Source organism: Takifugu flavidus, chromosome 22 (genome assembly GCF_003711565.1).
Source record: "Takifugu flavidus isolate HTHZ2018 chromosome 22, ASM371156v2, whole genome shotgun sequence".
NCBI classification, from domain to species: Eukaryota; Metazoa; Chordata; class Actinopteri; order Tetraodontiformes; family Tetraodontidae; genus Takifugu; species Takifugu flavidus.
Window position 1 is genome coordinate 2,630,395 of NC_079541.1, and position 16,381 is coordinate 2,646,775.

The window sequence follows — 16,381 nt, forward strand, 5'->3', positions numbered from 1 at the left end:
TGTTCTTACTGCCGTGATTCGTTTTTTTTTCCGAAGACACAATCGAGCGTTCGCAGCAGCCGCGTAGGCTAGCACGTCCGCGTTTCTTCAGAAACGGCAACGACGGACGTTTAGAGTAATATTGGAAAATTTTAAGAACGATTAGCAGGAATACGGAAGCAGAACCCGATACAAACGTCACGTTTAAAAATATTTGGCGGTGAAAGGAACAAAAACGGAAATGACTAATTGTTAAAAAAGAAAGTGGATGTGGGGAGGATTATGCGCTGACAGACATCCCTTTTAGGCTTTGTCACCACGTGTGTACGTGATTCGCCTCCCAGCGCGCTCACGTCTGACGGATTGGCCGCCCGAGCAGCTCTCGAGATGCTCTTTTTGGGTCCGTTCTCGCGGCCTGCTGGTCCGTGGGCGTCGGTGGGAGTTGGTGCGAGGAAGCAGCCTGTGCCGAGATAAGTGCGACCTCGCCACCTACGTTCCTGTAATCCTGGCCAACACGCGGAGCACAAGATTAGCGGCCCAGCTCATAATTTCTGTTTTCGTGGCGCGTGGGACCCTCGGGGCCCAACCGCGACTACGTGTTTACGGGGCGTAAAAGCACACTGACGCGTTTAAATGCACCCTGCGGCGCCTGTGACGGCCTGCTGGTATCAACCTGATGGGCTGGAATTATAGACTGTCATGCTTGATTTTGTTGCAAAACCAGCAGATTATCAGTAGTTGAGAACATCGCGCTTCTGGAAGTCATGAGCCCCGCCGATGCTAAGCTACGCGGCGCTAACGTGGGATTTCCACTTCTGGGACTGCATATTTATTCTAAATTCGCGTTGAATTTACATTTTTAGAAGCTTCTGTTCTCAAACCGCACCTAACAGAGCCTCGGCGGAGGCTGAAATAAAGGTCTTTTGATTGGTTAATTAAGTTTTGTCAGTGATTAAGATCAGTGATTTCCGCCAATTACGCGATTATCTGCGTGGTTTAATGGCGGTTAGCTCGGACGCTCGACAGAGGACAGGCAGCCTCTGGAGGTGGTGAAGAAAGAAGATCCATCTTCTTTCTCTGGTTCCACGCTTCGCTCGGTCTGAGAGGGCTCCAGTGTGTGTGTGTGTGTGTGTGTGTGTGTGTGTGTGTGTGTGTGAATAGCGAGGCGGCTTGTCAGCAAAACCAGAAGCAGGAAAGGCTGATCTGGAGCGATAAGGCAAGAGAATTAGGAATTGCAGCCGGATGTGACACTGGCTGGATGAGCGGCCCTGAGAGGCTCCATCAGGAACGCCGCCTCGCGTCGTGCAGGTCGGCGCTGCCACCTGACACGCAGGTGGAAATTATGATGCTAATGCTAATTCTGCCTGTGTTGATGCGGGAAAACGCCCTCCTGAGCTGTGAGCGAGCAGCACGCCAATCAACACCTCAATGCTGGATAAAAGGCACTGGTGGGGGGGCAGAGTGCAGCATCGGCGGTCTGTGGCGCGTGATGGCGTCGCCACGTGGAGCCTCAGCAGGTAAGACCTTTGTGCTGTTGGCGGCGTTTTATGAAGTCAGTGGAGGGGAAAATCTGGGCCTCCAGCACGGGGAAGGGGGGGGGTCCCATTAAGGAGAGGAGGAGGAGAGGAGGGATTCAAAGTGGAGGCTGAAAAAGAGGTAAAAAGAAGAGGGAATGGAGGGGTGGAGGGAGAAAGAGAGAGGGAGGGAGGCTATAAAAACAAACGCACCTGTTTCTGCCTCCATATCAAAAATGTCCCCTGCCTGTCAGGGCAGCCGGGCGGAGTCAGGTCCGGCCCCTCCTCCAGGTCAATGCTCGTCAGTTCACGAGGGTTAGCAAATCAAGGTTAGCTTTTTTGCTAACGGTGCAGTTGTGGGAGCGCGTCGGCCGATTATCCCGCATTGACGTGTTTGAGGGAGGGAACTAGACGGCGTTTCCCTGCGTGACCGCTGGCGTGATGAAACACTTCCACCACCCCTGGGGAAGTCCAAACCCTTTTGCAGAGGATGACATCACCGTCTGGGTGTCGTCTGACCTTTCATCCGGCAGATGAAGAGCTCAGATTCTCGCTCTCGTTTGCATCTCTATCTTTTCGTCTCTCACGCTCACGTCTCCGGCCTCGCCGCTTGATGTCCTCCTCCCCTCCACCTGTCAGAAACCACAACATAACCTTTACAAAAAGCCCTTTGAATCCATTTCTGTTTTCAAACGCACCCCGGTGATTGCTGCCAGTTGCTGCGGCGACTCTATTAGCGACCAAAAGTGCTCTAAAATAAATACCAAATGAATAGCTGAGCAGAGCAGCTCGATGACAGGACCCACCGCGAAGCACTGCGAAAGCAAATTCTAATACAGAGGATGTTGACTGGTTGCTAATCAGGACGGGCTCGATGCTAACAAAGTTTGTGAAACAGTTTGAACAAGGTCGGTTCTCTAGCTGAGGCCGTATTATTTTGTGTGATAAAATATGTCAGTGATGTAGCGCCAGGCCGTTTCAGGGCTCAGCTTTGGGCTCCTGCCTGGACTCTGGTAGCCAACCTGGGCAAAGATCTGACAGAGGGACCTGGCACGTTGACGGGTGCCGGTCGAGTGATCAGACGTCCTGATTATCATTGTGTGATTTTTATTTATCAGATGAAATATGATAAATAAATGTTTAACATATATTTTCTTAAAAAAAAAAAAAAGTAGGGGCCACGTTTAGAGCCTTGGGGAACGCCACAAGCGAGCTCTATGGCTGCTGTGTAGTTAAAAAGCTAGGTTAATTAATTGTGACTTTTAAGCTAGTCTTCATGCTAATTTAAGCTAGCTGATGACAGGACCAAATGTGAGCTGGAGCAACCGTCAGGTACGACGGCATCTTTGGTGAAGGTCGGACGCGGCTGCATAATGCGATTACACAGAGGCGGCGTTCCGACATCAAACCCCGTATCCATGGCCCCCCTTGCCTGGGGCCTCGTCACAGGAGTTTTGAAGACTCGTGCGCAGTACGCGCACGCATGTACGAGCCTGCACAGCAACGTATGATGCGTGTATCTTTGATCTCTGCGCTGGTTGCATACATTACCGGGGTGGTTTTATGGTAAAAGCACCTTGGAGAAGAAGAAAACTGGAATATTATGAATTCTTCAGTGATTCTCTAGAGAGATGAAGACTTTATTATACATGAGCCTGGATGGGGGTTGTTGGATCTATTTTTTTTTTTTATCGAAAGATGTATTTTAACAGACGACACTAAATGTTAACAGTTACTTATCTATAATTTAGAGTCAAAATGGGATTTAACAGCAGTTTTCAAATATTTTCCAAGTGCAAAATCACCATATGTATATTGTATGAGCCGCAATAAAACCATCTTTATGGGTCGTTCCCTGGTAATTTAGCACAAAGCGCCTTATAGAGCGAGGCGATGAGGTTAAAGGCAGGAGCCAAAAGGACTGAAATGAATCCACAGCAACAAGCAGAGGCACGAGGAAACCCTCCCGTGAAGGTTGTGTGAGAATCAATAACTGGAGGATGGGAGTCGGGCTCCCGGGGCGTCTGGAGACAGAGATGTAACAGCATACATTCATACAGGGGCAGAAACAACAAAAAAGCCCCGGCTCTTAACACAAATGGTGTAGCTGGAATCAAAAAGTGCTCTGCGGCTTCTTCTGGGTCCAATCAAGAGCTCAGGTGCAACCTTCCATTCAAATAAGCTTTTTAAGCTTAACAGATCAAGAAAATGAACATCAGAGAGCTCGCCGATAAAAGTCAAGCAAGATTTTTAGTGTTGTGATGGGGACGGGACTGGTTGTCTTACTGCAGCCAGCCACCAGAGGGCCAGAGAGCTGTTTTGACCTAAACCCAATTCTAACCTCAACATTAAAACTGCATCGAAACCCTCAAACAACCCGTCGAAGTTGTGGGACCCGTGAAAAATGTCCCCATTTTAACTGGCAAAATGACTAATTTGGTCCCCAATGTGCAGTAATGTGAGTAGACACACACACACACGGTGATGAACCCAGTGTGATCCAAGATGGCAGCCAGCAGTGTCACAGATGCCAATTTAATTCATTTGCCTGAACAACTCATGTAGTTATTGTCAGAGCTCCTGCAGCTCCTGCAGCTCCTCCACACAACGGTGGCGTTCCACAGCCTGAACCCCCACAGCCACGGCGGCGTTCGCCAGCCCTGACTCACGTCTCCCCTCGCACACTTGACCTCCCGTTGCTGCCGTGACTCACTGTTGGGCTCGTTGATCCACCTTGCAGTCGTTATTCACTCTCTCATTAACCCCCCCCCCCCCCCCCCCACACACACACACTGTTTTAGTTGTATTATGCTTCATATTTCACCATTTTAATGTGATTTTTTAAATGGGAAAATTCTAATTTTTTGTGGCTGCAATGCAAAAAAATGATCAGTTAATCAATTTTGTTAAAAGAAATGTCAACATTTGGATAAAGTCACATAATTTATGAGCTCTACTAAAGCGGGTTAACAGTTAAATGAACTATAAATACACAATCCCATTCTGCCAAGAGCCGGTTTACATCCAAATGATACATTACGGGATCCCAGTCCTCCTAAATGCACGTGCACGTTTCAGAGGTACAGTTTGTGCAGCCAGGCCCCCCCTGCATTATTGATCACCCAGATCTGGGTGCACGCGTGTGCTGCTGCAGACACAGAGGTGCGTTTACATCAAAAATAAATAAATAAATAACTCAAAAGGAGGGAATTGGAGCGTGGTGAGCATCTCCAGCTGCTGCCCATCGCCTCCCCTCCACTTCTCCCACTTTTCTTTCTATTCCTGGGGGCTCTTTCTGCGGCTCTGCGGGATCGCCGGAGCTTCTCGTGGCCCCCCTGCAGCGCGCAGCCAGAGGTGACCTGCAGATGAGGACGGTTAGTGCCCCTGGAAATGGAGCAGCGATGCTAACGCTAGCAACCACGGCCCTTGCTTTTAGCTTCATGAAAACGGGGATGATTGTGTCTGTCGTCAGAAAGGTGCTCACCCACCCCCTCCCTTCATGGATGGAGGGTTACCAAGCAACGGTGAGTGTGTATCCGCCTGGCTACAGCCCTGCTAGCTTCTAACACACGCACACTCACGCAGGTTCAGGTTCTCAAAGCTTTCTAGTTTTATTTTAGACTGATGGCAAAAGCAGAAGTCAGAAGAAGGAACAGAAACTTCATTGGACAGCAGATGACAGCGTGGAGTTTCCTAACTCCCTTCCTGGCCAGACGCGCACGCCAGAGAAATTTGGACACATACCGGAGACGTCTGATTTTTTTTGAAGTTTTCTTCATATTTTAAACCAGCAAGTGGAAATAAACTATTTTCCTGCGGCAAATGTGTCTCTTTTTTTTTTTTTTAAAGGAAGGTGCCAAAGAGGGGAAAAACCAGATGTTAGATCATCTGGAATCTGCTGGAATCTCCACACAGCTGCAACTTGAACAAATTTAGAATTTATTTCCTAAAAAAGTCTTAATAATAAAGTGTGGCTCCTTAAAAAATTCACATCCTTCATGCACGTGCAATTTATGATAAATAATAATTAAAGTTCAGACACTTTATGGTCAAAAGGTGAATTTAATGGACATGAGTGCAGTAATCCCTGTTTATGTTGGGGAGGGTGAGACTCATCTTCATCCTCTTCCTCCAGCAGGTGTCTCCTACCTGGTCATAGCGACCGTTTCACCTCTGGCTCCGCCCCCGCTGTCCAACCCTGGGCCCCAACATGCTAGGTCCAACAAGCTTTCTTTACATGTAAACATGGATTTCTCAGCAGTTTTTGGTGCTTTAAGTTCAAATTCTAGTGTTAATTAGCTCCTTGGCGCTAATGTTGAGCTGTTGCTTTAGCATATACGGTTGCCCCTAAACACTAGCATGGCCTCTGAACACCACGCTTTTCAGTCTATTTCGTTAAAATCTGTCCTTTTCAGACGTAAACATGGTAGGTCGCCACTGTACTGCCACACATTAGCGCATTCTGCCTCCTAGCTGGCAGCTAGCTCATCTGAACGACCCAGTGTTCCCTTTCTCTTCCATCTCAACGTGTGAACACAGTGTTGGGAGCGCTGCACGGGCCCCCGTGACCCGGACAATCCCTCACTGTCCCCTCGCTGACACGGCCTGCACACACACACACACACACACACAGCGCCTGTACAGCCGAGCGCAGGTGCAACAACACTGTGGTCGACGTGTCACACAGAGGCAGCCCTCATCGCGCCCAACGGCCGCTAACCCCCAGACCCCGACTCAAAGAGGTGTGCTTCCACAGGCCGAGCTCAGGAAACATGGATGCTTTATTTGCACCCTGCGGTGGGAACTTAACCGGGTTATTCATGTGTTATTACGACGGTCACACAACTAGATGTGAGCAATAATCCCAGGTGTCAAAGGTCAAGTGGTTCCATTGTCTGGAGCCGGACGCAGATGTGGACGTCATGAGTGTTGTTCTTCAGCTTATGTTTGATATATTGACGGTGCAAGAATGTTGCCCCCCCCCCCCCCCCCCGACGTGAACTTTCATCCGATTTTTGCTCCTGCAATCTGCAGTCCCACCACTAGGTGCCACCAAATCTCAAGCACTGCGAGTTCAGAGGTCGACGTCCTCCATGAAAATGTCAAAGAGCAGCAGGTAATGAGGACGCCTTCGGGTCCCGTTTCACCCCCGTGCAGATGAAGCATCATCGAAATGTGGTTTTAATCTCCATAATCAGATGGAGAGATGATATCTTTGTACGTGCGCGTGTGTGAGCGTGTGTGGGCTCTCGTGCATGCGGGGCTTAATGAGTTTTCCCCGGGACTCAGATAAGGCCGCGGCGTGCGGAGCCTCAAAGCGCCTCCTCTGCAGATCCCCTCCCAGATTCGGAGGAACGACGACCTCTGGAGCCAAAGAGGCCTGAGAGCGAACGGAGCGGGGCCCCGACCAAGAGGGACCGGGGTCCTGTTGTGGTTTCACTTTCACGGTGATGAGAGCTCATAATATTTCCAGAAGCAGTGAGCGCCTCCCTCCCTCCCTCCCTCCCTCTCGCTAGGGCGCACTTTTAAAAAGGTTAATGGAGATTGAGGCTGCAAAACATGAGCCCAGTAAGACAAATGTGTACAGGGGACGGCGCTGTAATTACAACGACGGGCGCCTGATAAAACGCTCATCCTCCTCTCACGACGTGAAAACGAGGGGAAGGGAGGAGCTGCGGCTCACAGGCTGTAATTAGGAGGCTGCGTGCTCTCATTTGAGCACCCGGCGTCAATTAACCAGCAGTTATTTTTATTCCTGGGCTGAATATTTGATGAATAACGTTTGAATTATGGGCGCCGGCCCGAGCAGAGTTGTTGGCAAACGACACCAGTCGGGGGCCACATTTAGCTTTATTACAGAGCAGCAGCAGGAAAACTGATGTTTCAGGGACACAGAATTAAATTAAGCGGCAGTTAATTTGCGCAGCGAGCACCACTAAAGCTAACGCGCGCCCATGTGCTAACACGCTAACGCATCTTGACCCCCCCCCTCTCCCTCATCTAGGTCCGTTATTATCACTTAAACTCTCTGAGCAACAACTGACGCTAGTTTTCCTGGAGCTCCTCTCCAAACCTTCCCAGCTACTCCTCATCCCCTCCAGGCCTGAATTATTTAAAATCAGACGTGTGAGACTGTAATTAATATTTAGCCGTTTTCTATCATCTGCTGTCAGATTTCTCCCTCTCCCTCCCTCTGGAACATCCATTATTTTGGTAATGATCTGTATTCCTGTGGCGTCGGCTGGGGCAGAGCGGCCGTGACGTGCCAGGCATGCTGAGTGGGGTCAGACTGGGCCGCTCTGTTTGTCTTCAAACCCTCACACTGGTTGGCATGCAGGTGATTTTTTGGGTGTCGCAGAGCTCCGGCGGGCCAAAACGCTCCCTCCAAAACAACGCCGGTGTTGTGTTTTCGGCTCTCCTAACACGCCGAAGCGCTTTAACAGCATTCCTAACCCGGGCTCGGTCCTGTGATTTTTGCGGTCAAACGTTTAAAGAAAGACGCGGCTGTGCAGCCAGCGCCGTTCACACACTCGATAAATTATGCATCAAACAACATCTCTCAGTATCTGTCACGCTTTATTGCAGAGGAGCTGCCGGCGGGTCGGATTTTAAACCGTGTGGCGCCACCTAGCGGCCAGAAATGCTACGAAACATCAAAAGTCCTTCAAAGCTGGGCCGTCGAGTGGGAGAAAGCAGAGCCCTGTTTAGCTCAGCCACGCTAACTGACGTTTCGGCCACAAAGCAGGAATGATCTGAATGATCTCACTTTAACACAAGTTCTAATGGGAATGCTCCAGTTTGAGCTCCCAACTTCACATTTAAGGGAAAGTTCAAGCTTGCTGCAATTATGCGTGAGCGCTCCACCCTGGGGCGCTGTAAATAGCTTCTGCCGCCACTTTTTCTTTGCTCAGTTAAGTTTCTACAAGCTAAGGATTGTTATCATTTCTGTAAAGTGTGAATCTAAGTTCCCAAACAAATACATGATTATGAAATCCCCCGAAGGTCAACCGCTGCATTTAACCCACATATCCTCCTTCTTCTGTGGGTTAAGTTCATACTATAATAAGGGTTGAGTCATGGCTGCGCTGCTATAAAAGCGGTGGTGTTCACTCATCTGGAGGAAGTTGAGATTCATTCATGATTACGTCTTTTTTTTAATCTGGAACATTCATCTCTGGGACATCAGTTCTGTGGCAGCAAGTTGCAAATGTCGGAGATTAGTCAATGTTTGCGTCAACACCGCGAGGGCAGTTTCCTTCCTTACGTTAAGTATACAGCCAAAAAAAATGGTTGGGTGATTATAATGAGTGGAGGTGTTCACATGGGTGCACGGAGGGTTCTGCACATCCCCCGGCTGAATCCTGCAGGACTGAATATTCTGTTCTGAACTGACAACTGCTGCAAGGAGGCTGCATCTGGGGGGGGGTTCAGTCCCCCCAGTTATGTGAAGAAAATGGAACTATTTCTGATCGTGGAGTCAAAATCCAGTCAGAACTTAAACTGGGGCGTTTATTTTAAATAAAAATCACTGGTTAAAAAAGAAAAAAAAAAAGATCAGACTCGGCTAAATTAAGGTCGTGTGTTATTTATACTTTCGAGCCTCATATAATCGTTCTATGACTTTGTACAGTTGTCTAAATTTTACTCCTATTAGCGAACACGTGTGTTACATATAAGGTCGACGCGCACGCTCCGATGTTGCCTGCTTCACGCGCGAACACACGCGACACCTGTTCCCGTTCCCGGATTGGTCGTGAATGCCGGGAAACCTCCTCGTGACATGTCTGCCGGTATAAATACTCGGAGCCGCCCTTGCCGCGCGCAGCCCCAGTTGATGAGGGAAAATGTATCGTCTCGGCCAACTGACTATTTCCAAGATCGCTTTCAATTCCTTTCTATCTGCTGTGCCACGGGAATATTTTCATTTTACGAGACAATACAATAAAAGCTGGTCGTGTATTGGCTGATTTTTGATCAATTTCGACCTTCGTTTGCGCGAAAATGCCAAGGACCAAGAAGAAGAACGGCAGGAGTAAGTGAGCGAGCTGCCGCATTCTTTGGCCTTGCTTGTTTGGCTTCTCCGTGCTGCTGGGATTTGTAGTTCTTTGTGTTGGGGCCGCCCATTGTGTGCCGTCGAACGTGTGTATAGCAGGGACTACAGATGCTAAAGGGCTTGTATCAAAACACAAAGCTAACTAGCCGCGGCAACACGAAGTGCCGCCTGTAAAATGTGACCACAATAGATTTTTATTTACTGTCATAAGCATTTAAAGAGTTTAACAATCTGAAAGTTTTAACAATCTGAAAGTCTGGTATTTTACAGGAGCGCTGGATGTGTTTTCGAGATAGTTAACATATGTTGCATATTAACAGGAAAACGTCTTTAGCTAATGTGTACTTTTTAAGCTAATCCAGACGGTTTGACTCGTATAAAGACAATGAATCCCAAACAGTTGCGAGATCTGAATGTTTATAACGACTTTAACCTGAAAATGAAGTCGACCTGTCAGCACATTGGCCTAAATTAGTCTGGAGCCGCATTCGTCGCTTTTAGAGTCGCGTTAGCTAAAAACGTATGTGGAGTTTAAAGCATCGGGACGGTTTGTTAGTTGTTCCAAGTTGGTGGTGGTTGTTCGGAGGTGGCGAGCGGACATTTTGGACAGCAGGACAGAGACGAGGCGGTGCCTGGTTCTCAGAAATCAGCTGGGGCGGGAAGGGGGGGCCGGTCCACGTCGACACACGTGTGTTTGGAGTCACAACATGGTTAAACAGACAGACGTGCAACCCGATGAACTCGATCACCCCTGATCCCTCAGCAGTCACAATACCACGTTAGGTTATTCAAGGGCGCCTGCATTTAGATCAGGACATTTTTAAAAGCAGGACAAGAATGGAGGCACACCAAGAGGCTGCGTGGTTTCATTCCTGCGAACCATATTCTGCCTGAACCGGATCCTGCTTGATTTTAGGAGAAAATGCCTTCTCTGACCTTCTGTTTGCATGCTGTGGTGGATCTTTATCACTGTAACTTAGAGGCAGGAAACAGCTTCTCAATCAGAAGTGACTGAACTGGTCGCTATGGGGAAGTTGTCCAGTGTGGCGACGTGGATTGTGACGTTAGGGTGACACTGTCGACAGAAGTGTGAGGTGATCTTGATCGCGATGGCGTCGTGCGTTATCGCATGTGAACGAATGAACGAGGGGGTGGAAAGGACACGGAGCTGATTAGATAAGTCGAGTCGCTGCCACAGCACCTGTGGTTAGAAGATTGCGTAATAAAGCCCGGGTGTGATTGTTCCCACATTACGTTACCCTGACCGAATGTTGTTTCTCAGGAGGGCAGAATGCACACGTGCAGCCTTTCAGTGACGAGGACGCCTCCATCGAGACCCTCAGTCATTGCAGCAGCTTCAGTGATTCCACCAGTGTTGCCGATGAAGGTACGTTTGGTCCGTGCGCTTCGCGTTCGCTTGCCTGCTTTGCAGCATTTGCGGACGCTAATCCCGTAGCCCGGTGTGTCGCCAGGTGGAGAAGCCAGCGAGGACACGGCCCAGGAGGATTTCCAGTACAAGCTGAAGGGGTTCATAGACAGCACAGTCGATAAAAGGTGGGAAGCCCGTCCGAATCCTCCGATAGCGCCCCCGCCACGAGAGTAGAAGTGACGATTCTTTGTTTTCTGGTCTCAGTGCAAAGACCAGACAGGGGGCGCTGGATGGGCTCAAGACGGCGATGGCCACACGCATCCTGTACGAGTTCATCTCTGAGAGGAGGATGACCATCACGGACAGCATCGAACGCTGCCTCAAGAAAGGTTCCAGGAGAACTTTTAAGTGCACGTGCATTGCTAGCTTTCCTCTGGGAGAGGGGAGATGCTCATTCCCACTCTCCTCCCTCCCTGCCAGGTAAAGGTGAGGAGCAGCGGGCGGCAGCTTCTCTGGCCTGCCTCTTGTGCATCCAGCTGGGCTCGGGCATCGAGAGCGAGGAGGTGTTCAAGACCCTGAAGCCGATCTTCAAAACCATCCTGGCGGACGGATCGGCCAACATCCAGGCCCGACAGGCGGTGAGTGTCCAACAATGACAGGCTGACCTGGAGCTCTGGGATGTGGATGCTGAGCTGAATACACCTGTTTCTCTGCCAGGTGGCAACAAGTCTGGGCCTCTGTACTCTGGTTGCAGAAGATGATGTTCTGGTGGGTGGTTCTCCTCACGTCTTGGGTTGCTGGTTGAGGCGCTTCACTCATCACAACGGTCTCCCTCTCTCCCTCTGTAGGACGTGCAGGCGACGATGGAGTGCTTCGAGAACCTGTTCACCCGGTCCTACGCGAGGGCGGACGGGACCTGTCCCTCCATCACCCCCCAGACCAGCCAGCTCCACACCAACGCTCTGCTGTCCTGGGCGCTGCTGCTCACCATCTGTGCAGCCAGTCAGCTCAACGACATCCTGCGCAAGTAAGATCTTCTCGGCGCTCCGACTCGTCCGATTTTGAGGCGTCTAACGGCGTCTGATTTGCAGACATCTGCCCAAACTGCCGCGGCTGCTGGAGAGCGACGACGTCAACATGCGAATCGCTGCCGGGGAGACGATCGCCCTTTTGTTCGAGCTCGCCAGAGACATGGACTGCGTGAGTTTGAATGCAGGCTTTTTCCATTTTTCTTGGTTGGCCTTGAACGCATCATCGTCACCTGCGTCTGTCCCTCCAGGACTTCCAGTTTGATGACTGGGAGGAGCTGTGTGACAAACTGAACGCCCTGGCAACAGACTGCAACAAGCACAGGGCCAAGACGGACAAGAGGAAGCAGCGCTCGGTGTTCAGGGACGTTCTCAAGGCCGTCGAGGTAGGAAACTGGGAACCCCGGGGAATTTTATTTGCATTTAAGGATGATTTTTCACCCCCGTCTCTGTCCACGAAGGAGGGAGATTTCCAGTCTGAGACCATCCGCTTCGGGACGGAGCGCATGACGATTGACAGCTGGGTGAGGAAGAGGACCTACGATGCCTTCAGGGAGTTTGTGGGCTCGGGGATGAACTACCACCTGCAGGTGAAGCCTCGCCTTGGATTTACACGGCAACACGATGCAAACCTGCGTCACGTTTTACCGGCGTGTGTCTCCAGGGCAACGAGTTCATCAGAGACGTGTTTGAACTGGGGCCACCGATCCTGGTCGACTCGGCCACGATGAAGGCCATGAAGATCTCCCGCTTTGAAAGGGTGCGTATGAACTCTGACCCCTGTGATTTCACCTGTCGAACCACCCGATGTCTAACCGTACCCACACCCCTCTGGTCTCCAGCACCTGCACAACTCTGCTGCGTTCAAGGCCCGGACCAAGGCCAGGAGCAAGTTCAGGGACAAGAGGGTGGACGTGGGAGAGTTCTAACCTTCAGTCCCGACTATTTATGAACCTAACTTACTTTACTTTTCGTCATGTTTTGAATTCTCATCCTTGGTGTCTTGTGTTTTCCTGGTTGTGTCACCGACTCGCTCGTCACCGCAGGCGTCGTGCTCTTGATTAGGAAATGTGATTTTTAATATTTCCACATTAACCGTGTACATAGGTGTATATTGTTGTTTTTTCTTACTCACCTTGAGTTCTGCACCATTTAGTTGTTTAGCGGTCACACGTGGATTATTTATGGTAGGTTGTCGTGCATTCGTAGCAAATAATGACATTTTAGTGTTGGATATGTAACAATGATGGATTGTCTGTATAAGAGAGATAAATAAAAGATGGGCCAGACACGAGTGCCAGGAGCCTTCATTTATTATCATATCACAGTTGGAGATAAGCCCCGCCCCCTCACCTTTACCTCTGATTTGACACATCCAGCGAGAACGAAACAAAGGATCAAGACAACTTAACCGACAAATGCTAGTTTTATACCGCTGGTACGTAGTTCTGTGACATCACAGAACTTTGTCATTCATCTTAAAGACTTGTGAGTTATGTTATTACCTAGTGTGTTATAGACGGGTGTGACCATATGTTGCCTCTTACAATGGCTACTGTTGGGTAGTTATTAGTAGCTACTAAGCTAACGCCCTTTTCAAACGAACGCCCTGTGATGCAACGTTATGTTTGAATGGCTGAGGTTCGGGGACGTCCTCGTCCTCTTCTGGGGGCCCAGTGTTGCGTTCAAGGGCAGGAAGGAGGAAATGGAAGAGGCCTGAAGGCAGAACATCAACACACAGGTTCATTTGTTTTTCCACCATCGGCCCGTTCAGTTGGAAATGTCTTCTTAGCTGGAGTGTCCCCCCCCACCCCCCCGAGCAAGGCGTGCGTGGCAGCCTTCATGATGAAAAATGTGCAGCGAGATTAGGAACACTTTGTCACAGCTCCAGAGGAAGACATGTGTCCTCCCCCATCACGCCGGGGGCCGTGTTGTGGAACTGAGAAAATGGCCGCCGCCGTTCTGCACGCACATTTGCCACCCGTGGTTGGTCGGTAATGATTTGTGGGGCGGACTTCAAGTTGGATTCCCCCTGTCTGGGAGGGGGGACGCCACCAGAGACACCGTTGTAGATGCCGTGATGTGACCCGAGTCCCCTTTCTGTAGAACCCTGCCTTCAGTCCAGGCTGGACGAGGAGTGACATCAGATTGTGAGCAGAGCATTATGGGAAACACACACACGTACATATTTATATCTTTGTGGTGACTTTCAAAGACACGAACCTGCTACCTACCCTGACACTAAGTATCCCAATTCACCCACTTGCCCTAACCTTACTTTAACCCCGACCTTAAAATCATGTCTTAACCTTCAAACAGTCCTTTGTGTTCGTGGGATCAGCCAAAATGGCCCCACTTTGTAATCATGGTCCCACTTTGACAGCAGAATGAGTGTGGTACTTGATACATATCAAATACAAGAACACACACACACACACACACTAGTTGTACCACTTGTAGTGTGCAAAAATCACTTGAGAATCCATTTAATATGTTATTTTGACATGTTGTTGAGCTGTTAGAAATAGACTTTCCATTGATTATGACGTCAGTGTGGGTGTAATTCCACACTCCGCCGGACGGTGGCACTGTTAAACCTGCTGCAGCCACCTCTGCATATAAAAATGAACACAGGAGCCCAAAAAGAAGAATGAATCGGGGAAATCTATAGATTTCAAAGCAAAAATCACACTGGAAACCTAAAGCAAAGTTTGGAAATTAGATCTTTTACAAACACATTTGTACAGAATATACACGCGTTAAAAAGATGGCAGAACTTGCCATCATTACCAAAACCATGTGGTTTTCAAAGGTAATATAGGTAACACATTGGGAGAACCTTTTATATATGACCCGGACACCATCTTATGGCGTGAACCCCCCCCATCAGTGTATGTTGTTCTGGCACCATATGGAATGTGGTTGTAGACTTGAAATAGAGTCAAGCGGTGCTCATTTGTCGTGCTGGGCGCAGATGCATTGTAGCCCCCACGCTGCGTGACTCATAGCCACTGTAGGACTCACGTAAACACGTGCACGTGCGCAGGCAAACACCGGCTACATCACCCTCCCCCTCCTCTCCGTGGCTCTTTCTCTATATCCGAGCCAGTGATGAGCACAGACCCCCATCAGGGCTGACAACTGTTTTCCGGAGGACGCCGCGGAGAGGTGGTGAGGAGCCATTTTACCTGGGGGGGTTTCGATGCCTGCCTTCAATGTCTGCCCCTGTGTGTGCTGCATCATCATCACTCCTGCGGCGAGATGGGATTTCGAAGGGTTACTGCACTTAAATCTGGCCTCTGAAGCCTGGTCTGCACACATGGGAAGCCGAGGCTTTATCTCTGGTTTGAAGCATTGAATCAGGGTAGCAGGCGGCGCCTCGTTGACAGAAGGAGATAGCGCGAGTTTCCTCTGTTGCTAGCTCGCCGCTATCAGCTGCTCCGAACTCAGTCGAGCTTGAAGATCGATGACTTTTGCTTATTCGATGTGATAGGATAACCACTGACTGTTTCCTTGGTATTGTATCTAGTTGCTAGCTAACGAGTTAGCATAGCTATAGGACGTGTTTAATGTTTTCGATGTGTTGCGAGGCTCCATTCTATATTGAGAAAACCGCTAGCTTAACTTCAAGCGAACTCGGGCAGTTTTCTTCAGTGTTGTGTGGCCCAAACAAAGCTGGAAAATCGTCCGTCCTGCTCGGATCAAATAAAAAGCAAGCGCTCACTTCAGGCCGTCGCCGAGTTCGTAGCTTCACTTCCACGAAAGGGCGAAAATCTATCTGCACATCAGCTGCTCCACAATTGATTCCTGCCTGACTGTGGCGAACGTGCGGCTCGATCCTATTCATGCAGGCGCACACCTGCGCGTGTGTGTGGTGTGTACAGGAGTCAGTAATGATGAATTCAGTGTGTGTGTGTGTGTGGGGGGGGGGTCATCAATTCATCCATCACCTGCCGGATGAGAGCGGCTCAGCTTGAGTCTTCGACGTGCACGTCAGATCTAAAAAGAGCTGACAGTGGTGTGACGGCAGCCACCACTCTCGACCCTCCAACGGTGGAGACAGATCATTTAAAAGATACAACACACACACACACACACACCGATGTAAAGACAACCAACCAACAACACACGGCTGTTGCCAAGGCTCAGCACGAGCGAATTGATTGGTCGCCTCTGCTCATCACCATAGGAACTCACCGTGTGGATTGGCCGCTTGTGCAAAGGAAGCTTTTTATGATGCTGTTTTTCTCATCGACTCCTGAATCTCTTATTACCCTCAGTGTCACCACACACCGGCTCGTCCCGTTTAATTAGCCCAGTTCCACCACGCAGCCGTTTGTTCTCCATTGTCGTAGGAGGGCGAGGTGGGATGAGGTAAATCAGAGGGGGAGAATCGCTTCTGAGTGCAGATCTATCTGCATTATCATATGAGCGTCTG

General features: G+C 49.6%; 1 protein-coding gene across 1 annotated transcript; it reads left to right on the plus strand.

The window, feature by feature from the left end:
* Positions 1–9,303: 9,303 nt before the first annotated feature.
* On the plus strand, positions 9,304–13,232 carry ifrd1 (interferon-related developmental regulator 1). Its single transcript, XM_057022793.1, has 12 exons — positions 9,304–9,525; positions 10,829–10,933; positions 11,019–11,100; positions 11,180–11,304; positions 11,396–11,553; positions 11,633–11,683; positions 11,764–11,942; positions 12,007–12,115; positions 12,195–12,329; positions 12,405–12,533; positions 12,608–12,703; positions 12,786–13,232. The coding sequence occupies exons 1-12, from the start codon at positions 9,495–9,497 to the stop codon at positions 12,870–12,872; spliced, it is 1,287 nt and encodes a 428-aa protein (XP_056878773.1). The 5' UTR covers positions 9,304–9,494; the 3' UTR covers positions 12,873–13,232.
* The last annotated feature ends 3,149 nt before the right edge of the window (positions 13,233–16,381 follow it).